We start from the raw sequence: 25876 nt of genomic DNA on the forward strand, positions 1-25876 counted from the left end.
CCATCCTGATTCAATATTACTGCTAGCGTCTTAATTACAACTTTAATACTTGGAATTATTTTCTATGAGTAGGTTAATCCCAGTCGCATCCCAGCAGTTGTGGGAGGTTTGTTAGATGTGGACTGCTCGGAAGATGTAATTAAGAATCTCATCATGATTGTACATGGGCAATTTTCCACCGATGAGCTTGTAGCCGAAGTAGAGAAACGTAACAGGTACAGGATGTTGAATGTCTTCTGCCAAGTAAAAAGACAGTTTTCCAACATGGTCTCGTTACCGCTAATGTGTTAATATAAGCAATAACTTTTAGAATAATGTTGTTATTAAATAACCTAGTCATATTTCTTTCTTGGTAAAATCTCAAGTTGCATCCATCCCAGTAAGGCTGGTTTCACACTTGCGTTTTTTTGCGCTGTTTTTTAGCGCAATAAAAGCATGCAATTTTTTTTCCTATATTTTACATGGGGTGCGCTTATGTGCGCATACACATGCGTTTGTATGCGCATGCTTTTTTTGTAGTGTGCGCTCAGGCGCACAAAATGCATCCTGTTGCATTTTTTGTGCGTCTGACTTGCCCCAAAAAAACGCATGCGCACGCAATGCGTTTTTTACAGCAAAAACACCCATTGTAGTCTATGGGTGCGCATATGTGCGTATTGTTATGCGCAAAAAAAGCATGCATTTTTAAAAAACGCACACAAACGCATGATGCGTTTTTTCCAGGCGTTTGTGCGCAAAAAACGCGCAGCAAAAAAACACAAGTGTGAAAGTAGCCTAAGACTATATTTTATTAATCAGCTTTTAGTGCATTGGGCAGTAATTTACACATCTCCTTCATATCAGGTTAAAGTTGCTTTTACCATGGCTGGAGTCCAGAATCCATGAAGGATGTGAAGAGCCTGCTACCCACAACGCTCTGGCAAAGATCTATATTGACAGCAACAACAACCCTGAACGTTTCCTGCGGGAAAACCCTTTCTATGACAGCTGTGTGGTGGGCAAGTACTGTGAAAAGAGGGACCCTCACCTTGCTTGTGTAGCCTACGAGAGGGGCCTTTGTGACTTGGAGCTAATTAAGGTGGGTGCTTGGGGTCTACCAAAATAAAAACCTTCGACCTCATTAATTTAGGAGACATTTTCAGACACTAAATGTACCATTTTATTTTGTGTGCAGGTGTGCAATGAAAACTCCCTCTTTAAGAGTGAAGCGCGTTACCTAGTACGAAGGAAGGATGCAGACCTGTGGGCCAATGTCCTAGAGGAAAACAACCCATTCAGGCGACAGCTGATCGATCAAGTAAGATGAAATTGTGTAAAAGGAGTCTTGGCTACATAGGTCTCTAAGTTGAGGTTATTAGATTCTTTCCCTTCATCTGACAAGGTTTTGTACTGTATTAAAATTCTTCAGTGTGACAAGTTTAAGGGGGAATCGTGATATAATGGCCACCTTGAAAGTCAAAGATATTAAGGGTCTGTGCAAACGTTGCATTTTGTCAAGTTTTTTCTCCTCCGTTTTGTCACAAAAGCTGAAGAATTTCCTAGTACCAAGAATGACAATAATGAAATCTCAAAATCTGCAGCTTGTCGATTCTTTCAGGGTTTTTACTGCAATTTTCACCCATTCTAATGAGTGGAGCAAAATCTGCAACAAAAATGCTTATTAAAAAAAGAAAGCAGAAAAACCCGCTTATAACAAACAGTATTTTTCCTGCCAACAGATGCAGAAATTTTTCCTGCAAAGCTTATCGTGCACATACACTTTGAAGTTTGTCATATTAGGTCAGCAGTGTTTTCCGGAGTAAAAGTGCTTTGAATGACGCTAAAGGCCCCCATACACATTACATAGCTGTCAGTCAAACAATCATTCAGCCTATAGCTATTTCTCCTACTTCCCCCATCCACCGAAATGTTCGGCATAGCTGAGCTCTTTTCTGTACTCTATAAGAGCCATTTGAATCTAACAAAAGGGTCGACTATTGGAGTTCTAATATACGGATCCTTCTCTTCCCTGACATCTGTCTGGAGAGTCGGGAAGACTCGATACACATTAAATAATAAGCCATTCCCTCCAATTAAGACTCCTTTGTACATGTCAGAGATTGGTTACTGAGAAGTGGCGATTTCAGCTCAGCGGCAGAGTAAAGCCCCCGTTACACACTGCGATATCGCTAGCAATATCGCTGTAAAGTCACCGATTTTGTGACGTTGCAGCGATATTACTAGCGATATCGCTGCATGTGATACTTACCTCCGACCGGCTCCCCCGCTGGTTATCGCTGATCGCGCGTGAGGCTCCTGGACCATTCCTCGTCGGCCACTTCCTGCGGCGCTTCCTGCTGTGACGACGAGCGACGCGTGGACGCGGGCGGGAGGACGCAGGATCGCCGCGTCTGACAGGTAAGTAGCGATCCCCGTCCCCTGCGATGTCGCTGGTGAGATCTGCCTGAGTGGCATCTCACTAGCGACCACCTAGCGATGCACCAGTGATCCTGACCGCGTCATATCGCTAGTCGGGATCGCTGGTGCATCGCTAGGTGTAACGGTACCCTTATAGCACATTTAGATCTGTGAAATTCTCAGTAACCAATCTCTGACAAGTACAAAGGAGTCAGGTCAGTCTGTGTTACAATGTTCGATTGCCAGTAATCAAAATCTCTGAATAGTTAAAGTGGGTCCAACTTTTTCTGTACAGGCAGGGAATGCTTTTAAAAAAAAATAAACGCACATTACTCACCTATTTAATTCTCCACTGCTCTGCTGGTCCCTGACAGTCTTTTTACTTCTCCTGGTGATTAGCTGCAGCATTCACAACCATAGATGACAGATGATCATCTGCAGGGAAGTAAATCGTGGGCCCACTAGAGAAATGGGGGATTGAAGATGTTGATTACTACTTAAAAACATGTTATATATATATATAGGTATAGGGGAAACCCCTTTAAATGAGCCTGTCATTCAGATTTTCTCTGAAATATTAGTCCTTGGGCTGTGTTCATTTATTTTGCTTATTTCCATTTTCTCTTAGGTGGTTCAGACTGCTTTATCAGAAACGCAGGATCCAGAAGAAGTGTCTGTGACTGTGAAGGCTTTCATGACGGCTGATCTCCCTAATGAGCTCATTGAACTTCTGGAGAAGATTGTACTGGACAACTCTGTTTTTAGTGAGCACAGGTCAGTTGGGGAGAAGATAAACTAGAATATGATATAGACTATTGCTCAATTGTCACTCAAGTGTAAAACCGAATACAGGTGATGAATTTAGCACGGTGCCACATCAATCAATGTATGTTATGGCAAGAGACCATAACACAGTACCTGTAGGCTGCTGCCCTGTTCTGTTGTAGTTGGAATCACCCAGAATTGTAAATCCTAGCAGTATTGATTGCAGGCAACTGTCCACTTTGTGTTAAAGAAGCAAAGTGTGATATCGGGTATGGTGTGATGTGATTTAATCCCTTCTTAACATATGATGCTCCGATGCTTCCTTTTTTTCCCAAGGTGTTCTTGGAAATACCAGTAGATTCAGGTGATCGTGTGGGCTCAGGAGCTATGTCGGTGCCTTAATTTGAGAGCTTGGCTTAATTGACACTCGAGCGCCGGCAGCAACAGCCAGGAATGGTGGCAGCAATCATCCTGGCTGCTACACCCCCCTCTCTAGTTGCTGGAATCAGTAGCGACCGAGGTATTTAGATAATTTTGAAAGAAAATGGGCTCTCTAACCCTATCGGTATCCTTGCCACATGAACGCAGAGATTGTCGTCAAACAATGACTTTTAGCTCTGCCAGGTACATTAGCCATATAGTGCTGTCATTAAAAAAAAAACTAAAAACGTAATTTCTCGTTCGCCTTATTGGGGGACACAGAGACCATGGGTGTATGCTGCTGCCACTAGGAGGCTGACACTATGCACAAAAAAAGGTTAGCTCCTCCTCCGCAGTGTACACCCCACCGACCTGCAGGAAGTTCCTCAGTTTAGCTTAGTGTCAGTAGGAGGTGGACACGGGTCTTTTATTAGACCCATATCTACCTCGTCGTGCGTCGTTCCTTTACAGGTTTCGGAGGGATACGGAGTGAACAGTCACATCCGTACTCCCACAAAGAGACTATGAGTACGGCGTGTACTGCCACCCCGTATCCTCATAGGTCTCCGCGGCAGGACCAGGAGCCTCACACAGGTGCGTGCCAGCTATACGGACGGTCCTTGCCCCCCGCCTCCCACCATCTCGCCTACCAGAGCCTGACGGTTGGACGAGGCGTGGATTCCATAAAGACGACAGACAGCGTGGGATTCTCAGGTACCTTTATTGTGGCCCCCGACCTGGGTGAGTATGCGGTCTAGCGGTCCCCCGGCGTTTTCATCCTAAGGCGGTCGCCAGGGGACCACGGTAGGGCCTGCGCGCCCGCTTCTCCCCACGGTCGCCGCATCCATGAAGGCCCCTGTTCTTTCGGGCCTTGTTCTGCGACCCCCCCCCCCCCGGTTTTTTCTTCATCCCGGCAGGGGTATACAGGGGTCGGGCTGTGGGAAGCAGGGACGCGGCCCGGTGTTGCGGCGAGTCTTCCGCGCCGACCCCCTGCTGACAGGCGGCCGGCGCTATTAATTTAGGCCCCGGCTTCATCTCGGGCCTACCGCTGCGTCGCGGCCACGCCCCCTGCCCCTTTCTTCTAAGCGGCTTCTCTCCCGCCCGTCCTAGGCCTTCCCAGCCCCCTTGCCTCACACCAGCCTGCTATTGGACAGCGGGCGGTGCTAAGGGGATCTCTGCGGCGAGCTCCGCCCTTCTTCTCCCTCTGGCAGCGCGCCCTTTTCCTGGTGGTCGCCATCTTCTCAGCCTGCCAGCCGGACCTCATTCCCTGCCGGATTTCGGTCGCTGGGCCATTTTTTCAGCCGGATTGGCCTGGCCTCATCCTGCAGCCAGATCAGAGAGCGTCGCCCTTGGGGACACCGGACCGTGAGTAGCTCTGCACCTGCAGACTGACACCCTTCTCTGCCTTCTGTCCCCCAACCGGCCCGCACTGCCTCTCTTTTCACTATGTCCAACGCTAAGTCTGATCGTACCCGCTCTGCGTCCAGCCCGACGCCGCTCAGGAGCCATCCATAGCCCCAGGGGCGAGTGAGCCCCCCCATGCCGGGTTGGGCCTCCTCTCAATCACAGTCAGTGGCAGACCTCATCAAGGTGTCTCAGTCCCTAGTAGCCGCTCTGGACAAGTTGCCCTTGGGAGCTTCGGCGGGACCCAGCACGTCTCAGGACGTCCCATCTGAGCCAGCCAGCGGCAGTCGCAAGAGGCCCAGGCAGGACCTCCAGGCGGAGTCCTCCCCTCGTCCTACCTCACCCCATAGTCCCCAGCAGTCTCCCTCTCGGGCCTCCTCCCCCGAGTCAGGCGAAGCGCTTTCGGAATCGGAAGGGGTCTTAGAGCTGGATTCGGACCAGGATGCGAACATGAAGGTTACGGTGCAAAACCTCATTGCCGCGATTCACCATACCTTTGACATCGCTGACGCCCCTGCGAAATCCTCAAATCAGGAGGTTTCGTCCAGACGGGCGGAAACACCATCCAGGGTGTTTCCCTTCCATTCTGAGTTTGGAAAGATTTTTACAAAGGAGAGAGAAGATCCGACCAGACGCTTTCAAAGAGGAAAGCGTCTCGGCGTGCTGTACCCGTTTGCTAAAGAGCTCACGGACAACTGGGCCGCTTCTCCCTCGGTGGACCCTCCCGTGTCCAGACTTTCTAATAATACGGTCCTTCCGCTGTCAGGTGTGGCGTCGCTAAAAGATTCTAATGATAGGATCATAGAATCTCTAGCAAAATCTGCCTTCGAAGCGGCATCAGCAGCGGTATGTCCAGTCTTTGTTTCTTCTTGGGCAGCAAAGGCCATATCCACTTGGGCAGATGACCTTCGGCAGGGCATTCTGGATAAGGCACGACCAGAGCATTTGGCCGATCTCGCCAATCAGATTTCCCATGCGGGGGATTATCTGCTTTCTGCCTCCTTGGATGCCGCATCTTGCGCAGTTCAGGCGTCAAGTAACATCGTGGCAATCCGACGTACAATTTGGCTCAAGGCCTGGCAGGCGGACTTGTCCTCTAAAAAGTCTCTGACCAATCTGCCTTTTCAGGGAGTGCGTCTCTTCGGATCACAATTGGATCAGATTATTAAGGACGCTACCGGAGGTACGAGTTCTCTTCTCCCCTCCAAGCCTCGCAGACCTCCTCCAACGCGTCAGTTTCGTCCCTTTCGGACTTTCCTCCGTTTCAATACGGCGGAAAACCCTTCCAACCAGCAAAGGCCACAGGCACGTCAGGAAAGAAAGAAGGTTTCCTTCAGGCCCAATCTTCCCAGGGAAGACCGTCCAGATCTAGATCTGGACGGTCTACGTCCGCATGACTACCATCGGTCTCCCGTGGGTCCCTTCCAATTGGGAGGTCGACTTCTCTTCTTCAGCGACGTCTGGCTCGCATCAGTAGAGGACGCTTGGGTCAGAGAGGTTGTATCAACAGGATACAAAATAGAGTTCATTTCTCTTCCACGGGATCGTTTCTTACAATCCCGTCCGCCGAGGGATCTGGCCTTGGTCCCGGGGTTCGGTTCGGCCATCGCCTCTCTTCTCAGTTCCGGAGTGATTGTGCCCGTTCCCGAATCGGAACGCTTCACAGGGTTTTATTCAAACCTGTTTGTGGTGCCGAAAAAGGACGGGACAGTTCGACCCATCTTGGATCTCAAGTTACTCAACAAGAGAGTTCGCCTTCGCCACTTCCGGATGGAGTCAGTTCGCTCGGTAATTGCTTCCATGGAGGAGCAGGAATTCATGGGTTCCATAGACATCCAAGATGCCTATCTACATGTGCCCATATTTCCCGGACATCAGAAGTTCCTGCGGTTTGCGATTCTTCACGAACATTACCAGTTCGTCGCGCTTCCTTTCAGGCTCGCCACCGCTCCCAGAGTCTTCACGAAGATTATGGCGGCGTTGATGGCCTTGTTGAGGATCAGAGGTCTCGTTCTTTTTCCGTACCTCGACGATATCCTGATCAAGGCCCCCTCCTTTCAACAGGCCCGCCTAAGTGTGGCGATCGTTCTAGACTCCCTGTCCAGTTTTGGGTGGATCGTCAACCGGGAAAAGTCCTGTCTGGTCCCTACTCAACGCCTTGTGTTTCTGGGCCTTCTGTTCGACACTCGTCGGTCAAGGGTATTTCTCCCACAAGACAAGATTCTTTCCCTGCAGCAGGGCGTGCGATCATTACAGATCACACGATTTCCATCCCTCAGGACAGCCATGAGGGTCCTGGGGAAGATGGTGGCGGCGATAGAGGCAGTTCCCTTTGCCCAATTTCATGCCAGGCCACTCCAGCAGGCCATTTTGTCCAGGTGGAACAGGTCGGCTCTGTCTCTGGATCGTCCAGTTCGCCTTTCCTGCCGGATCAGGCGGTCTCTCAACTGGTGGTTGACGTCTCCCCTCATTCTCTTGGGGCGGTCTTTTCTTCACGTTCTCTGGCAGATTGTCACTACGGACGCCAGCCTCATCGGCTGGGGTGCAGTGTTCCGCAATCACACTGTTCAGGGTCGATGGTCGACTCAGGAATCAGCTCTGCAGATCAATGTCCTAGAGATCCATCTAGCTCTCGTCCACTGGGAAAGGCGCCTCAAGGGCCTGCCTGTCAGGATTCAGACAGACAATGCCACAGCGGTGGCGTATATCAACCGCCAAGGGGGGACACGGAGTGTCTCAGCCCTGGCGGAAGTGTCCAGAATTCTTCAATGGGCAGAGACCTTTGTTCCAACGATTTCCGCGGTTCACATTCCCGGCGTGGACAACTGGGCCGCCGATTTCCTCAGCCGCGAGGGTCTCCCGGCAGGGGAATGGTCCCTACATCCGGAGGTGTTTCATCTGCTCTGCCGTCGGTGGGGAACCCCGGATGTACACCTCATGGCATCTCGCCTCAACAGGAAAGTCCCACAATTCGTGTCCAGGTCTCGGGACCCTCTGGCAGTGGGCGCCGACGCTCTGGCCGTCCCTTGGTCACAGTTCGTGCTCCCCTACCTGTTCCCTCCTCTGCCTCTTCTTCCCAAGTTGTTGAAGAAAATCAAAGCAGAGGGGATTCCAGTCATCCTCATCGCCCCGAATTGGCCCAGAAGGTCTTGATTCGCAGACATTGTCAACCTTCTCGCGGACGCCCCTGGAAGCTTCCCGACGGGCAGATCTGCTGTCTCAAGGCCCAATTTGCCACCCCAATTCTCGGTCGCTCAATTTAACGGCGTGGCTGTTGAGACCGAGGTTTTGAGACGGGCAGGATTCTCTGATCGGGTAATTCATACCATGATCCGCGCCAGAAAGCCTTCTTCGAAGATCTATTACCGTACTTGGAAAGCCTATTTCTCCTGGTGTGAGGCCAATGACATCGCGCCCTTGGTTTTTTCGCTCCCTTCTATTCTGGCGTTTCTTCAGGCAGGGCTGGATGCGGGGCTTGCTCTCAGTTCCTTGAAGGGTCAAGTTTCGGCACTGTCCATTTTATTTCAGAAAACGCTGGCCTCCCGGCCCCAGGTCAAAACCTTCCTCCAGGGTGTGGCTCACACGGTTCCTCCGTACCGAGCTCCCGTGGATCCTTGGGATCTTAATTTGGTTCTTCAGGTTCCGCAGGGTCCTCCTTTTGAACCTCTCAGGGACGTTTCTCTTTCCCTCCTTTCTTGGAAAGTGGCCTTTCTGGTAGCCATTACCTCCATCCGGCGCGTGTCGGAATTAGCGGTACTTTCTTGCCGCTCTCCTTTTTTGGTCCTTCATCAGGACAAGGTAGTTCTGCGGCCTCTGCCCTCTTTTCTTCCGAAGGTGGTATCTTCATTTCACCTCAATGAGGACATTGTTCTGCCATCCTTCTGCCCGAGCCCAGCTCACCCTCGGGAGTGGTCTTTGAACAAGCTGGACCTAGTCAGGGCATTGAGAGTCTATTTAGCCCGGACGACTTCATTGCGGAAGTCAGACTCTCTGTTCATCACCCAGCCTCAAAGGCCACTATTGCGCGCTGGATCAGACCGGCAATTTTGGAGGCATACCAGGTCAAGCATCGAGTGGCCCCTCCAGGGATCAGAGCGCACTCTACCCGGGCGGTGGGTGCCACCTGGGCGGTGCGCCACAGAGCTTCCGCGCTGCAGCTTTGCAAGGCTGCAACGTGGTCATCGGTTCACACCTTTGTGAAATTCTACAGGGTCCACACCTACGCTTCGGCGGACGCCAGCCTAGGTAGAAGGATTCTGCAGGCTGCGGTGGCGAGTCCACTGGCCTGATGGAAGTTTGTTTCCCACCCCAGGGACTGCTTTGGGACGTCCCATGGTCTCTGTGTCCCCCAATAAGGCGAACGAGAAAACAGGATTTTTTGGGTTGCTTACCGTAAAATCTGTTTCTCGGAGCCTTCATTGGGGGACACAGCACCCTCCCATGTTCTACAACTCCTGTTCTTATGTTTGTCGGTTTGTTACAGTTGAGTTGTTTGTTCTGTTTTCAATCTATTCTGTTACTTCTCCTACTGCTTTCTCACTAACTGAGGAACTTCCTGCAGGTCGGTGGGGTGTACACTGCGGAGGAGGAGCTAACCTTTTTTTGTGCATAGTGTCAGCCTCCTAGTGGCAGCAGCATACACCCATGGTCTCTGTGTCCCCCAATGAAGGCTCCGAGAAACAGATTTTACGGTAAGCAACCCAAAAAATCCTGTTTTTACTCTTCGCCACGACAGCACCCACTGGAGGTATCGGATCCGCCCATTTGGAACAGGAAACCCTACAGGAAAGATAAAAGGGGCGGTCCGCCTTTCCTCCTCAGTTTTGGTTTCCTGTTCCAAATGGAGCAGGATCCTGCAGGATCTTACCCGGGCCATGCATCCGCCTGTGCGGTCTCCTCGGGAACGGCAGGGGCTGCGGTCCGGAAGCAGCGTCGGGGGAGATTCCGATTGACGGCTCTCCCCTCGTCTGGTGGCATAGTGGTAATGACCGGGTCCGGGGAGGGCCGCCCGGTCTTACCAGGGAGCAGGCCGGGCCGGTCCGGCATCCGGGGGATCCCCCCCCCCAATCGGTGGGGATATAGCGTGGAGGTGAGGCCATGAGCGCGCGAGCGAGTAGCGGTGGCGCGGAAGCCGGACGGCACCCGACGCTCCTATACCCCGGAAGTAATGGTTGAACTTCCGGGGTAGGATGGCGATAACGCGGCGCATGCGCCCTGTGACAGGGCGACTTCCGGGGGCACGACAAGATAAAACAGCGCTGCATCGTTGGAACCATGTCGTCCCCCGCAGAGTCGCAAACCCCAGCAGGGGATTCAGCTGGGGGCAACTCCACCAGGGACCGCAGCGCCAGGACAGAGACTGCCCGCAGGAGCGAGGCAGCAGAAACCCGATCCAGACCGTCTCAGCCATCCGACCCGGTATTAAGCTTCACTGGGTGAGTGTGCAAAGTATATACTCTACCTATTAAGCTAACCTCCTCCCTCCCCCCCCCCCCCCCTCTCTCTTTACCTTTGACCTCTCACTTCAGTCAAAGAAAAAAGAAAAAACTAAACATAAAGAATGCGCATTATGTTCAGATCCTCTCCCTGACTCCTACCCCAAAAAACTCTGCAAACAATGCACGAAAGAGACCAGGCAGGGGTCGACGATATCTTCCAAAGATATCCAAGCCATAATTAGGGAGGAAATACAAGCCATCAACCGCGCCAGCACTCCCGCAGAGTCCAGTCATAAGAAACAGGTCATTGTTAGTTCAGAGTCAGAGGAAGAACAGGAGTTAAACTCAGGCTCCGTATCTACGTCCTCATCGTCATCCTCGGAGATGGAAGGACGCGCATGTTTTCCACTGGACAGCGTAGATAACCTTGTAAAAGCGGTTAGAAATACTATGGGATGTGAAGAAGAAAGGGGAGCCCAAACCGCGCAGGACATTATGTTTGCGGGATTGGCAGAGAAAAAGAGGAGATCATTTCCGGTGATACCGGCAATTAAGGACCTCATCAAAAGAGAGTGGGAGAAACACGACCAGAGGGGTTTTCTCCCATCAGCCTCAAAACGGATATACCCGTTTACTGATGAAGATCTATTAAAATGGACTAAAGTACCTAAGGTGGATGCCGTCATATCCTCCACTTCCAAACAGACCTCGATCCCGGTCGAGGACGCAGGATTGTTAGCAGACCCATTAGACCGAAAAGCTGAATCTTCGCTCAAAAGGTCCTGGGAATCCACCACCGGGGTATTCAAACCCGCAATAGCCAGCACATGTACTGCTAGATCAATGCTGGTATGGCTAGATCAATTAGACCAGCAGATTGAGCAAAGAGTGTCAAGGGAGAAACTGCGTGCAGCCATCCCGTTGATAAGAGGTGCAGCTGCCTTTATGGCAGACGCTTCAGCGGACACCCTAAGACTGGCAGCGAGGTCGGCAGCCCTGGTGAATAACGCCAGACGCGCGCTGTGGATAAAGAGCTGGAAAGGGGATGCACAATCAAAATCCAAAATTAGTGCAACCCCATGCGAGGGTGAGTTCCTCTTTGGAAAAGCCTTAGACGAAATTCTCGCCAAGGCAAAAGAAAGGAAAAAGGCCTTCAGTGATTCTCCCATTCCGTTTTATAGGAAAACCTTTAAGAGACGGCCATTCGGGAGAAGAAGGCAATCGGACAGAACGAACAGATGGGCCACGAAAGACGAAAAGCAGAAGGGTACCATCTTCAGAGGGCCAACATATAGGAGAGATAAAAATTAAGAGTTTAGACCCACCAGTTGGGGGTAGATTAAATTTTTTTTTTACCAAGTGGGAACAAATTACGTTAAACCCATGGATTTTGAACATAATCAAGGAAGGAATAAAGATTGAATTCCTTCGGATCCCCTATGAGTTCTTTGTTATAACTCGCCTTAATTCCTCACTTCAGCAAAAGGCTCTCGAAGACGAGATTCGAGTCCTACTAGCTAAAAAAGTTTTAGTTGACGTCCCTGAGGAACAACAGGGTAGAGGGTTTTACTCTCCCCTGTTTTTGGTGCCTAAACCAGACGGTACGTTTAGAACCATTATTAATTTAAAGAAGCTAAATTCATTTATAAAAAATTATAATTTCAAAATGGAATCAATTAGATCCACTATAAAGCTTCTTTTCCCAAATTGCGTAATGGCAGGGATTGATTTAAAAGATGCTTATTATCATCTCCCTATACACAACAGATTCCAGAAATACCTAAGAGTCGCAGTGGAAGTCGAGGGAAGGATTCGTCATTTCCAATACGCGGCAATGCCCTTCGGGCTTTCCACGGCACCAAGAATATTTACCAAGGTGATGGCAGAAGTGATGGCCTACCTTCGCCAAAAAGACACACTAATTGTGCCATATCTAGACGACTTCCTAATAATTGGGAATTCAGTCAAACAATGTACTGAACGCGTAACTGACGCAATCTCCTCTTTTCAGAGCCTTGGCTGGATCATCAATATCCAAAAGTCCAGACTCGATCCGCAATCTCTCCAGACATTTCTGGGATTTCATCTAGATTCCTTGACCCAGAGATGTCTACTACCTCAGGTAAAAATCACCCTCACAAAACAAAAAATACAAGCAGCTATAGATAAACCACGTGTATCCTTGAGAGAAGCAATATCACTATTAGGATCACTAAATTCTTGCACCCCGGCAGTCCGGTGGGCCCAGTACCATGTCCGTACGCTACAACACCAGATCCTCCTAGAGGATAAGCGACATAGTGGTCATTTGCAGAGCAAAATAACCCTGTCACAAGAAGTCTTGACTTCCTTAGAGTGGTGGTTAGACGATAACCATTTATGTTCAGGAGTTCCATGGGTTATAGTTCCATCCTGTATCGTAACCACCGATGCCAGGCCCCAGGGCTGGGGAGCCCACATGGAGAATGGGTTTCGTCAGGGAAGGTGGAGTAAAGAGGAATGCGATTACTCATCCAATTTAAAAGAACTGACTGCAGTGTTCTATGCTCTATACAACTTCCTTCCGCAGCTCCAACAGAAGCATGTAAGAATCCTGTCGGACAACACCACCACAGTAGCATATATAAACAGACAAGGAGGAACTCGATCAGAGACTCTGATGTCTTCAGCGTCAAGAATTCTAAACTTAGCAGAAAACTATTTTTTGTCCCTCTCGGCCCTTCATATCAGAGGCGAGAGCAATCAAAAGGCAGACTTCCTAAGCCGACACACTCTACGACAAGGAGAGTGGTGCCTCAATCGGAAGGTCTTCAGGGACATAGTAGCCTCATGGGGACAACCCGAGGTGGACCTTTTCGCCACAAAGGAGAACAGGCAGATAAAAACATTTGCCTCCCTATCTCCGTCAGATCACCCAGACATTCTGGACGCCTTTCTGACTCCATGGAATTTCAACCTGGCGTATGCGTTCCCTCCATTGATCCTCCTACCTCAAGTAATTCGGAAGATCAGAGACGACAAAGCAAGAATAATCTTAATAGCACCGTTCTGGCCAAAAAGACCGTGGTTTTCGTGGCTGCAGATTATGTCAATAACAGATCCTTGGATCCTTCCGACTGCCAATCTACTCTCCCAAGGCCCCTTTTTCCACCCTCAAGTGCTCAGCTTGCACTTGACGGCGTGGAATTTGAGAGGCAGTTATTGAGGACAAGAGGATTCTCGGAGTCCTTAATTACTACACTACTACAAAGTAGAAAACAGTCCACAACCCAAATTTACACTAGAATATGGAAAAAATTTCTTCAATTCCATACAGTACCTCATACAGCAGAAGTTCCGATAATCCCAATCTTGGAATTTCTGCAGAAGGGGAAAGACTTAGGCTTAGCAGTAAATACACTGAAAGTACAAATATCGGCATTAGGAGCACTATATGGCCATAATATAGCAGGCAACAAGTGGATAACTCGTTTCATTACAGCATGTGAACGAATAGCTCCAATCCACATACCCTCCGTCCCTACATGGGATCTACACTCACTGGCCACTTTATTAGGTACACCATGCTAGTAACGGGTTGGACCCCCTTTTGCCTTCAGAACTGCCTCAATTCTTCGTGGCAGAGATACAACAAGGTGCTGGAAGCATTCCTCAGAGATTTTGGACCATATTGACATGATGGCATCACACAGTTGGCGCAGATTTGTCGGCTGCACATCCCTGATGCGAATCTCCCGTTCCACCACATCCCAAAGATGCTCTATTGGATTGAGATCTGGTGACTGAGGAGGCCATTTGAGTACTGTAAACTCATTGTCATGTTCAAGAAACCAATCTGAGATGATTCGAGCTTTATGACATGGCGCATTATCCTGCTGAAAGTAGCCATCAGATGTTGGGTACATTGTGGTCATAAAGGGATGGACATGGTCAGCAACAATACTCAGGTAGGCTGTGGCGTTGCAACGATGCTCAGTTGGTACCAAGGGGCCCAAAGAGTGCCCAGAAAAAATTCCCCACACCATGACACCACCACCACCATCCTGAACCGTTGATACAAGGCAGGATGGATCCATGCTTTCATGTTGTTTACGCCAAATTCTGACCCTACCATCCGAATGTCGCAGCAGAAATCGAGACTCATCAGACCAGGCAACGTTTTTCAAATCTTCTACTGTCCAATTTCGATGAGCTTGTGCAAATTGTAGCCTCAGTTTCCTGTTCTTAGCTGAGAGGAGTGGTACCCAGTGTGGTCTTCTGCTGCTGTAGCCCATCTGCCTCAAAGTTCGACGCACTGTGCGTTCAGAGATGCTCTTCTGCCTACCTTGGTTGTAACGGGTGGCAATTTGAGTCACTGTTGCCTTTCTATCAGCTCGAACCAGTCTGCCCATTCTCCTCTGACCTCTGGCATCAACATGGCATTTCCGGCCACAGAACTGCCGCTCACTGGATTTTTTTTCTTTTTCGGACCATTCTCTGTAAACCCTAGAGATGGTTGTGCGTGAAAATCCCAGTAGATCAGCAGTTTCTGAAATACTCAGACCAGCCCTTCTGGCACCAACAATCATGCCACGTTCAAAGGCACTCAAATCACCTTTCTTCCCCATACTGATGCTTGGTTTGAACTGCAGGAGATTGTCTTGACCATGTCTACATGCCTAAATGCACTGAGTTGCCGCCATGTGATTGGCTGATTAGAAATTAAGTCTTAACACACAGTTGGACAGGTGTACCTAATAAAGTGGCCAGTGAGTGTAAATCTGGTCTTAGACGCCCTAACGGTAGACCCCTTTGAGCCGATCGACACAATACCCTTCAAATACTTAGCACTTAAAATGGCCCTCCTAGTATCACTGACCTCAGCTAGAAGAGTAGGTGATATCCAGGCCTTGTCAATAGATCCACCTTTTTTCCAAGAATACCAAGACAGATTGGTATTAAAACCAGACCCTGCCTACCTGCCAAAAGTGGCAACAAAATACCATAGATCTCAGGAGATACTCCTCCCAACCTTCTATAAAAATCCCTCTACTCCGGAAGAGCAGAAGTTCCATACTCTGGACGTCAAAAGAACTGTCCTGAAATGTATTGAGAGGTCCAACAGTTGGAGGCAGAGTAGGGCCCTATTTGTTTCATTTCAGGGCTGTAAGAAGGGGTATGGAGTCACGAAGAGCACCATTTCCCGGTGGATCAGAGAGGCCATTCGTTTAGCCTACTCCGCAAAAAACGAAGATCCTCCAGGGAACATCAGGGCGCATTCCACCAGGGCAATGGCAACCTCTTGGGCGGAAAAGGGAGATGTTCCGATTGAAACTATATGTAAGGCGGCAGTTTGGTCATCCCCTTCTACCTTCTATAACCACTACAGATTTGATCTTTCATCAACCTCTGACTTAAGCTTTGGCAGGACTATCCTTGGCACGGTGGTCCCACCCAGGTGATGGTCTCTGGAATCTCTCCAGTGGGTGCTGTCGTGGCGAAGAGTAAAAAGCCGGATTACTTACCGGTAATGCTCTTTTAATGAGTCCACGACAGCACCCGTTCACTTCCCCCCTAAGGATATCAATAGTTAAAGTATATTAACCAAATAATGGATAAGAAAGATGTTAAAATAAGAGAACATTGCCTAATCCTTGGCGGTCCCTCTGGTACTCTGAAACGAAAAACTGAGGAGGAAAGGCGGACCGCCCCTTTTATCTTTCCTGTAGGGTTTCCTGTTCCAAATGGGCGGATCCGATACCTCCAGTGGGTGCTGTCGTGGACTCATTAAAAGAGCATTACCGGTAAGTAATCCGGCTTTTTTGTGAGCATTTCTTCAGTCTTCTCTGGAGTGTGCACCCCTTCCTCCCAGATCCTATCAATCACAGCTAGGCGGGTGATGTAGCAGTCTCAGACGCTGCTGAGCCATGTTTGACACCATCTGGGAGGGGTTAAAGCAAACACCCCAGAGAAAACTGAACGAACGCCCAGATGAGCTACAATTAATTAATTCACATAATGTTTTCCAGAAGAAACAAGAATATTTCTATGATGGAATTCAGGGCTGTGGAGTCGGTAAGCCACAGTTGCGACTCCGACTCCTGGATTTTATCAGGCTCCGACTCCGACTCCTTCATAAATGGCCAATTCATAACAACAAATTTACTGTTGTAAAATATTAAACATCGTGCTTATTCAGTTTCTCACCATCATATAAGTAATAAGACCACTTAGAGCAAAAACTACATTTATTAGAATACAATTAGAATATAGCAAAAAACTTTTATAAACTTTTCTAAACTGTAAGTAAATATGCAATAAACACTTTTATGCAGTTAATAAGAAGAAATCTATAAATTTGTCCTCAGAAAAAGTATTGCCTCTGTCAGATCCTCCTTCATGGATGCCCTCAAATCTGATCTAATTATTTTGAGAGCAGAGAACAACCTCTCTACACTAACTTGTGTTGGTGGCAAAGCAGTAACCACTCGGGCAACATCTGACAATGTCAGGATACAGAGGAATCGCTTGTTGCACTGTTATTTTTGATGAACGGTCAAATTTCTCAATTTCTTTTAGTGCACATGAAAAATTCTGCTGAAATGTACTGGCTGTGTTCCTTGATGGGGATGACTCTTCTATGCGGGAACGCTTTGCACGGTCCTTGTGATCCAAATATTTTTCGAAATTAAATTCTTCATCAGTTGATGATGAGGGTGAAGATGTGGCAGGACGACCAAATTCTTCTTGTTCCTCCTGACTGTTCTGCAACCCTTTCATCCTTACTGCTATTTCAAACAGAGCTTCTTTTCCTTTACTTAGCTGTTGATCATCTAGAAGAATCCGATGCATTGGGTCTACATAAACAGCTGCCAAAAGAATGTTATTTTGTAATAGTAGCTCCTCTCTCCGTTTCATTGATGTAGCAATGCCACTTGCAATTAACCCTCCTCTTTGGGACAGGCGAAACATCAGGTTCTTCCACTCCTTTAAGAAAATACCTGGAGTTAAGTCCTCTGCTTATAATTTTTAGTCACTGTAAATGGGTGCTCTAGCAATTTTTCCAGCTCAGTCACCTGATTCCACTGACTTTCATTTAGCGTCAGTTGAGGGTTAGCCATGTCTACAAGAAAGGTTTTCAGTTCAACCAAGCGCTGAATCATTAAGTAAGTACTGCCCCATCGTGTGGCTTGATCAATAATTGCCCCTTTTCCAGCACGTCTCTTCAAAATTGAGTCAACTTTAGGGGTTCTGGCAACAGTAGCCAATTTTCTCACCTTGCCAATCAGTGCAGCAGCATGTCCTTCTTGCAGACTGTCTCTTATAGCCAGCTGTAGCGTATGCACAACACAGCGCATGTGATGAATGAAAGAACATATTGACACAGTTTCAACAAGATCATCTAAACTATCATGTTGCTGTTCATCTGAAGCAACTTCAGTTTGCTCCTCAGTTACAATACTGTGTTCCTCTATTTCAAACATTTCTGTGTCTGTGGACCCAGAATGTTCTTCTAGCTGCTGGTCACCATCATTACTCTCATTCATTAGCTTAATAGTACTTATCATATTTGAAGCATTGTCAGTTACGACAGAAAGAACTTGCTCTTTTTTAAGTTCATAGTCTTGCAGAACCTTTTCCACCAAGACCTGGAGAAACTCACTGGTGTGATGAGCTTTGGTGTCTTTTACTGCCAATGTCTTGGTAACTATTTCATTTTTGTCACAAACAAATCGGACATTGATGGCAAAATAGTTCACTCTGTGACGTGTGCAGGCATCCATTTTAAGAAACAGAAAGCGTCCCTTGAGAGTTTTTTTAAGTTCTTCCTTTTGTTTAAAAGCTTCTTCGATTACTAATTTTCTAATACTCTCTCTCTCCAGAGAAACACCAAGCTTGCGGGCCATTTCCCCATTCAGACACATAAAAGCTGGTCGTGAAAATAATGAAATAGGCACACTATCCTTTACAACAAGCTCTATGATCTGTTTTTTAAATGTATCTGCTGTCATTGTCACAGTAACTTTGTCACTGACAAAATATCTTGCAACTGATGGCTGCAAAGTTCTCTGCTCCTTTGTTTGGCTGGAAGAGCTGGGCACTGGTTCATTGGTTTGGATGCAGTCTTTCTCATCCACTGCTTTCAGTACTTCTGGTTGAAAGCGCTGTAAATGTCTCTTTAGATTAGAAGCTCTGGTAGGAGCATTTTTATCTTTGCCTGAATATGCACTCATCTTGGCTTCACAGCATTTGTTTTCGTCTGGATCATTTGTCATACACTGACAGACATAATGTTTTCTATCTTGAGTGATGGTGAAATGTTCAAATACAGCTGATTTAATGTGATGCTTCTTTGACATTCTCAGGTTTTTAATTCTGCATTCACAATCCAAATGACAATTGTTTTTCCTAAAAACAATTGTACAAAATTATTGCCAGGTCGTACAACTGATATAGTGGTCAGTAATACTGTAATTATTCCTCATGTACTCACAGTTAACTGATGCAAAGTTTGTTGAAAGGATAATACTTCTTACAGTCTTCCTCTTCTGAGTAGCAGGCAGCTGTGAGATGCTTGGAAGACGCACACCTAGTATGATCTAGTCTAGAGGAGGAGCTTTACTACTAAGAATTTGCAACACATTTTCACTTTCAGTTTCATACATTGTAAGTAGGGGGGTTGGGGCAGCATGAGGTTAACCAAGTATAAGATTAGATAAGGGCAGTGGAGAACAGTGACACACAAGAAGTAAGAAATGTCTCTATCTCCAGCAGAACTGCTTATCACTGTTGTTCATAGTTTGATAGAACATATATATTTGAGTAACATTTATAAAATTCATATGAAAATTCAATTATGAAATATTAATACATTTTTTTTAAAGCTGGAGTCGGTACATTTCTACCGACTCCGACCAAAACTAACTCCGACTCCACGACTTCAACTCCACAGCCCTGATGGAATTATGCAACGCAAGCAAGAGGACAATCATACAACCAGAATAGATCGCCCCTTTTGTTGGCAGTGTTTCGAGGGATTTGGGGGGGATGCATGCTGGAGTCCTTTTATGAGGCCAATATAATAGTTCTTAAAAAAGAGGGGAAGGACCCATTAGATTGTGGATCTTACAGGCCTATATCACTAGTAAATGTGGATTATAAAATTTTCACGAAAATTTTGGCCAAAAGAGTGAGCTCGGTTATATTAGATCTTGTACACCCTGATCAGACAGGTTTTATGCCCGGGAAGAGCACCTCCATAAATATCAGACTTGTCCAGTCAGTGGTCCAATATAGCTCTCTGGTACCGGATAATGAATGGGCACTGGCATCGATGGATGCGGCCAAGGCCTTTGACTCGCTTGAATGGCCTTTTCTCCATGCATGTTTGCAGCAGTACGGATTTGGTGATAGATTTAAAAAAATGGGTTAATATTTTATACATGAAGCCCAAGGCCCGGGTCATTGTAAATAACTCCATATCTGAATCATTTTCACTGCACAGGGGAACTCGACAGGGGTGTCCCTTCTCCCCGGCCCTTTTTGCTCTTGCTATTGAGGCGCTGGCAATCCGTATAAGATCTTCCCCCAATATTGCTGGTATAGAAATAGCGGGTCGGACGGATACCATAGGCCTATATGCTGACGATATGGTGATATTTATGGAAAAAGCGGAGGAGACCCTGACAAGAGTGATCACTACTATAGATGAATTCAGTAAATATTCTGGCCTATACATAAATTGGGAGAAATCTGCTTTGATGCCTCTCTCCCATGCTCCAGTGTCACAACTTGAGACTCTCTCCTCACTGCCCATTGTAACCAATTTTAAATATTTGGGTGTTCATATTTCTCAGGGTAGTAAATTTGACCTGCAGCTCAATATTCAACCATTGCTGGAGGCGGTCAAGGGTAAATTTGCGATTTGGGGTAGACTTCCACTGTCTGTAGCTGGACGTATTAATCTAATTAAAATATTACTCCCTAAACTTAGTTACTCTCTTCAACATAGTGCGGTGGTGGTACCCAAATCTTTCTTTGCTAATTTGAATTCCCAAATCACATCCTTTATTTGGGGGAAAGCCAGGCCTAAACTTAAACTAGCCACTCTACAGAGGCCCAAGAGGGGAGGAGGGGCAGCGTTAACCAATTTCTTTTTATATTATTTAGCTGGACAGGCCAAGGCCATAAGTACATGGATGCCTGGAGGTCATCTCCTGAATGCTGAGAGTCATCTACTACACACTACCGGGATCAGTTGCCCACTGGGTTTTTTGGAAATGAGGAAAGTAAATGTCCCCAAGCTGTTGCCTCTGCTCCGTCTGGCACGATCGATATGGAGACAGATTAAGGGAGTGGTTGGATTTGGGGATGTTGTAGCTGAAATGCCTTTATGGGATAATGACTACCTCCCTGCATTACTCGAACAGCCTTCCGCTGAGTTCTGGGTTCAATATAGTGTCTCCACGATAGGTGATATATATGATCATGGAACACTGGTATCCTTTGAGCAATTACAGGTTAATCGCGGTGTCCCGAGATCCCAGTTTTTCCGTTACTTACAGTTAAGATCAGCTTTTCAATCGCACATGAGATGTATGGGTACAGATAATGCCATTTCGTCTCTACCCCTGATAGGGATTCTCAAATCACAGGGCCTTCAGGGTCTCATCTCCTCTCTATATACATATATGCTGTCAGTGGGGACAGAAGGTGCCTTGGATTCCGTTAAGAAGAAATGGGAGAGGCTCATCCCAGATACACAGGGTGAAGAATGGGAAGAAATCCTGGAGTCACCAATCTGGGTATCTCCGTCTGCTAACAACAGGATGATACAGTTATATATTATTAATCCGTCATATTTGACTCTGATTCGACTCTTTAAGATGGGCCGATACCTGTCATCGGAATGTTTGAGATGTCATTCAATAGGTGCAGACTTTATTCATATGATCTGGTGCTGTCCTGTTGTTGCGCAATACTGGAGAAGGGTGACGTCATTATTAACATCCTTGGTACAAACCCCAATTCCCCTTGAGCCACTGATCTGTCTTTTTGGAGTGTGGGATGAGGAGGCATGGGGTCATTATGGTGGGATTTTTCTACGGGAGACACTGTTCATGGCACGGAAGAAACTAGCATTACGGTGGATGGGGGGTTCACCTCCTTCTCTTGGGTCCTGGATCAATCTGGTAAATTCGATTATCCCATATGAACCTACACTGTATCAGAATAGAGGGTGCCCGGGTAAATTCGAGAAGATTTGGGAGAGGTGGAATTCCTCTCACCTCACTTTGCAGAGCGGAGATGTCGGACAATAAACTACTCATTATATAGATGTAGGCTGCGGAATAGTTTAGTTTGGTAGATGTAGGTAGAGTTTAGAAGCTAGGCAGGTTTTATCACTGGTATAATAAAATAACATAATACAATACTACTGTGATTCAGTTGATGTAATGTTTGCTTTATTTACACACAATTGATGCACATATTATGCTTCATGTCTTTATATTATCTGAACTTATATATATATATATATATATATTACTCTGTCGCCTAATTGGGGGACACAGAACCGTGGGTGTTATGCTGCTGTCCACTAGGAGGCGACACTATGCATAATCTGAAAAAGATTAACTTTGGCTCCTCCTCTGTAGTATACACCCCTGGACGGCGTCAGCCTTCTCCAGTTTTTGCTTAGTGTCGCAAGGAGGCACACCTTTTTTTTCTTCCGTTTTTTTTCCTTTTTTCTTCCGGAAATACAGATGAAGAAAAGTGGGTCTCCAGCGAGACTCCCGGCATGGCTCCCTCCTTGATCCCCTATTAGGGGTACCCGGTCCTTCCCCAACCCCTTTAAGGGGTCTGGGTTGAGGTTGAGGCGAGGATAGCGCTTCAGGGGCCCCCCATACAGAAACCGCTACCCCTGCTACCCCCACCGCTATCCAGTCGACCATTCTGGGGGGGGTCTAGTACCAATCCGCCCCCCCCCCCCCCGGACTACCGCGCCGCTCTGGAGCCCTCCTGGGCATCAGGCCTCTAACTTAGACCGCGGCTTCGGCCTAGTCGAGGCCGCCGCCTTTTCCCCGGCCCGCCCCCCGGATGACCAAAATGACACGCTGGAGTGTCATAGAAGGGGCGGATTGAGGCAGAAAGGGCGCGTTTTTACACAGCCCAGCGCGCCCTTTTCAGCTCTCCGCCCCCTCCTCCCTCTCCTCAGAGGTCCCGGTGGCCATTTTTTCTGGATGAGATCCAGGAGAGGAGCATCACAGCGGTCTCCGGGGGGGCACAGAACTGGGATCTGTCGGCGCTGGACCTAGTGGCACACCGGTGGGGTAAGCTCACAGCTGGGTTCTCATTACTCAGCTGTGAATCCATACTTCCTATAAGCCACCCCTGTACGATCCCTTATACTGTAGCCAGCCTCTGTGCACTATGCCGGGCTCAAGGAAGAGAACCAGGCAGGAATGTTTCTATGCATTCTGCACAGCCTGCAAAGCCACGCTCCCTAGTGGTAGCACATATCCGCACTGCCGGGACTGCATCCTGAACTCTGGGTCAGAACCCCAGGGAGTCCCTACTGACGCTTCAGTGTCACAGGCCACGCCGGAATGGGCAACTCAGATGTCTCAGTCTATGTCACAGTCCATAGACAACCTAACTGCCACATTGCTGCAAGCTCTGCAGAGTCGGGCCCCGGCTATGGACGGTACACAGCAAACGGACAGCTTGTCTCAGGAACATGCTGCTTCCGACTTTCACAGACGTAAGCGGACCCACAGGTCTCGATCACCTGAGTCGCACTATAGCACAAGGTCGTCCCCCTCCAGGGAGACACAGCGTCATTCCAGGCTCCTGGGCAGTCCCCTGCCACAGACAGACAGTGCAATTTACCACAGGGATCCCCCACCACAGAAGACCCCCGCCCCAGGTCGCCCTCCAGGGATCTCCTTAGCGAGGCACAGGATTCGGAGGGCATCTGTGACTCCGACTCAGATAACGAAACGGTCAGGTCCGTGGTACCTTCTCCCCCTAGCAATACAGCGCTAGTTGAGGACATAATTTCTGCCATTCATCGGGTGCTAAAAATTCCAGAGTCGGCCCCGGAAGTCCCAGAACATAGGATTTGCTTCGAAAGTGTTCAGAAACCACCTAAGGTCTTCCCTAATCACCATGAGTTTGAGAAAATACTTACCAAATAGTTTGCGCAGCCTGAGAAAAAATTCGCTAATCGCAAATATTTGGAAGCGAAGTACCCCTTCCCACAGAAAGACACCAAACAATGGACAGATCCACCTGAAGTGGACCCTCCGGTTTCTAAGCTAGCAGCGCAGACTTTACTCTCTCTGCCGGATAGCTCAACCCTCAGGGACGCAGCAGACCGGCAAGTAGAACGCATGGCTCGTTCTATTTTCGAAGCGGCAGGCGCCTCTCTGGGCCCTGCGTTTACTTCAGTTTGGGCAGCCAAGGCCATCCTGGCTTGGGCCAAAAGACTACAGGAGGGTCTTCAGGCTTCAAATCCTGAGCTCTCGGACCAAGCGGTCCAGATAGCAGTGGTAGCAGACTACATGATTCATGCAGCCCTGGATTCCGCCAGAGGTGTAGCGGGAATAGCATCAAACGCCATCACGATCCGACGCATCCTCTGGCTGCGAGAATGGACTGCGGATGCGGCCTCAAAGAAGTCCCTCACGCGACTTCCGTATTTTACTGGAAGACTTTTCGGCGAAAAGTTGAACACCATGATAGCCAATGCCACTGGGGGTAAGAGTACCTCTCTCCCTCAACTAAAACCGAAACGCACGTTTAAACGAAGAAACCAGACGCGATTCCGATCCTTTCGGAATTCCTCGGGCTGGTCCGTTTCGCGCCCAGTGCAAAACCGTAACCGTTCTCCACGCAGAGACAACCCACGGACGCAGCAGCGACCGGACAGGGCTTGGCAGTCGAAAGCAGGCCAAGCGAAACCCAAGGGAGGAAAACCTCAGAACTTCGCTTCATCATGACTCGCGACCTCCCGAAGACACCCCACCAGTAGGCGGCCGACTTTTACTCTTTCAGCAAGTCTGGCTGCCTATTACAGAAGACAGGTGGGTCAGGGAAATAGTGTCTTCCGGATACAAGATAGAGTTCACTTCCGTTCCACCGAACCGGTTCTTCCTTTCTATTCCTCCAACACCACCAGAAAAGGCTCGTGCTTTCCACAAAGCGGTTTCCTCTCTCCTTCAATCAGGAGTTGTGGTGCCGGTTCCCGCGAACGAGAGATTCCGAGGATTCTACTCAAATTTGTTCGTAGTCCCCAAGAAAGGAGGCGGCGTCCGACCCATACTGGACCTAAAACAGCTCAACAATTACGTACGGGTCCGTCATTTCCGCATGGAGTCCCTCCGGTCCATCATTGCATCCATGGAGCAGGGAGAATTCCTCGCCTCCATAGACATACAGGATGCGTATCTCCACATACCAATTGCTCCCGCCCACCAAAGGTTTCTCAGGTTCGTGGTCAACCAAAACCACTACCAGTTTGTCGCCCTTCCGTTCGGACTCGCCACGGCTCCAAGAACGTTCACCAAAGTCATGGTGGCCACCATGGACGCTCTGCACTCGAGGCATTCTAGTCATCCCGTACCTGGACGACCTCCTCATCAAGTCTCCCACTTTCAAAGACTGCGAGGTCAGTGTCTCAATCACACTAGACACTCTGAGTCGCCTGGGATCATAGAATCGTAGAGTTGGAAGGGACCTCCTGGGCCATCTGGTCCAACCCCCTGCTCAAAGCAGGATTCGCTAAATCATCCCAGTCAGATGTCTGTCCAGCCTCTGTTTGAAGACTTCCATTGAAGGAGAACTCACCACTTCTTGTGGCAGCCTGTTCCACTCATTGATCACTATAACTGTCAAAAACTTTTTTCTAATATCTAATCTGTGTCTCCTCCCATTCAGTTTCATCCCATTGCTTCTAGTCTTTCCTTGTGCAAATGAGAATAAAGTTGATCCTTCTACAATGTGACAGCCCTTTAGATATTTGTAGACAGCTATTAAGTCTCCTCTCAGTCTTCTCTTTTGCAAACTAAACATTCCCAAATCCTGCAACCTTTCCTCATAAGACAGGGTTTGCAGACCGGTCACCATTCTGGTCGCTCTTTTCTGAACTTGCTCCAGTTTGTTGATGTCTTTTTTAAAATGTGGTGCCCAAAACTGGACACAATATTCCAGATGAGGTCTGACCAAAGAGGAGTAGAGGGAAATAATGACTTCACGTGATCTAGACTGTATGCTTCTGTTAATACATCCTAGAATTGCATTTGCCTTTTTTGCTGCTGCATCACACTGTTGACTCACATTCAGTCTGTGATCTATTAGTATACCCAAGTCTTTTTCACATGTGCTGTCACTTAGCCCTATTCCTCCCATTCTATATATGCTTTTTTCATTTTTATTGCCCAGATGTAGTACTTTGCATTTCTCCCTGTTAA

The 25876-nt window shown here is 48.1% G+C and overlaps 1 protein-coding gene across 1 annotated transcript in view; it reads left to right on the forward strand.

Moving 5' to 3' along the window:
* LOC141069513 (clathrin heavy chain 1-like) overlaps positions 1–25876 on the forward strand; it is a 189466-nt gene that overhangs the window by 115908 nt on the left and 47682 nt on the right. Inside the window, exons 16-19 of the mRNA XM_073559143.1 lie at positions 73–215; positions 844–1078; positions 1175–1297; positions 3026–3171. Of these exons, the coding sequence (XP_073415244.1) occupies positions 73–215; positions 844–1078; positions 1175–1297; positions 3026–3171 (647 nt within the window). The remainder of the gene's footprint in view (positions 1–72; positions 216–843; positions 1079–1174; positions 1298–3025; positions 3172–25876) is intronic.

The sequence above is a fragment of the Dendrobates tinctorius genome, unplaced genomic scaffold, assembly GCF_039654945.1.
Source record: "Dendrobates tinctorius isolate UK_male_01 unplaced genomic scaffold, ASM3965494v1 ptg000265l, whole genome shotgun sequence".
NCBI classification, from domain to species: domain Eukaryota; kingdom Metazoa; phylum Chordata; class Amphibia; order Anura; family Dendrobatidae; genus Dendrobates; species Dendrobates tinctorius.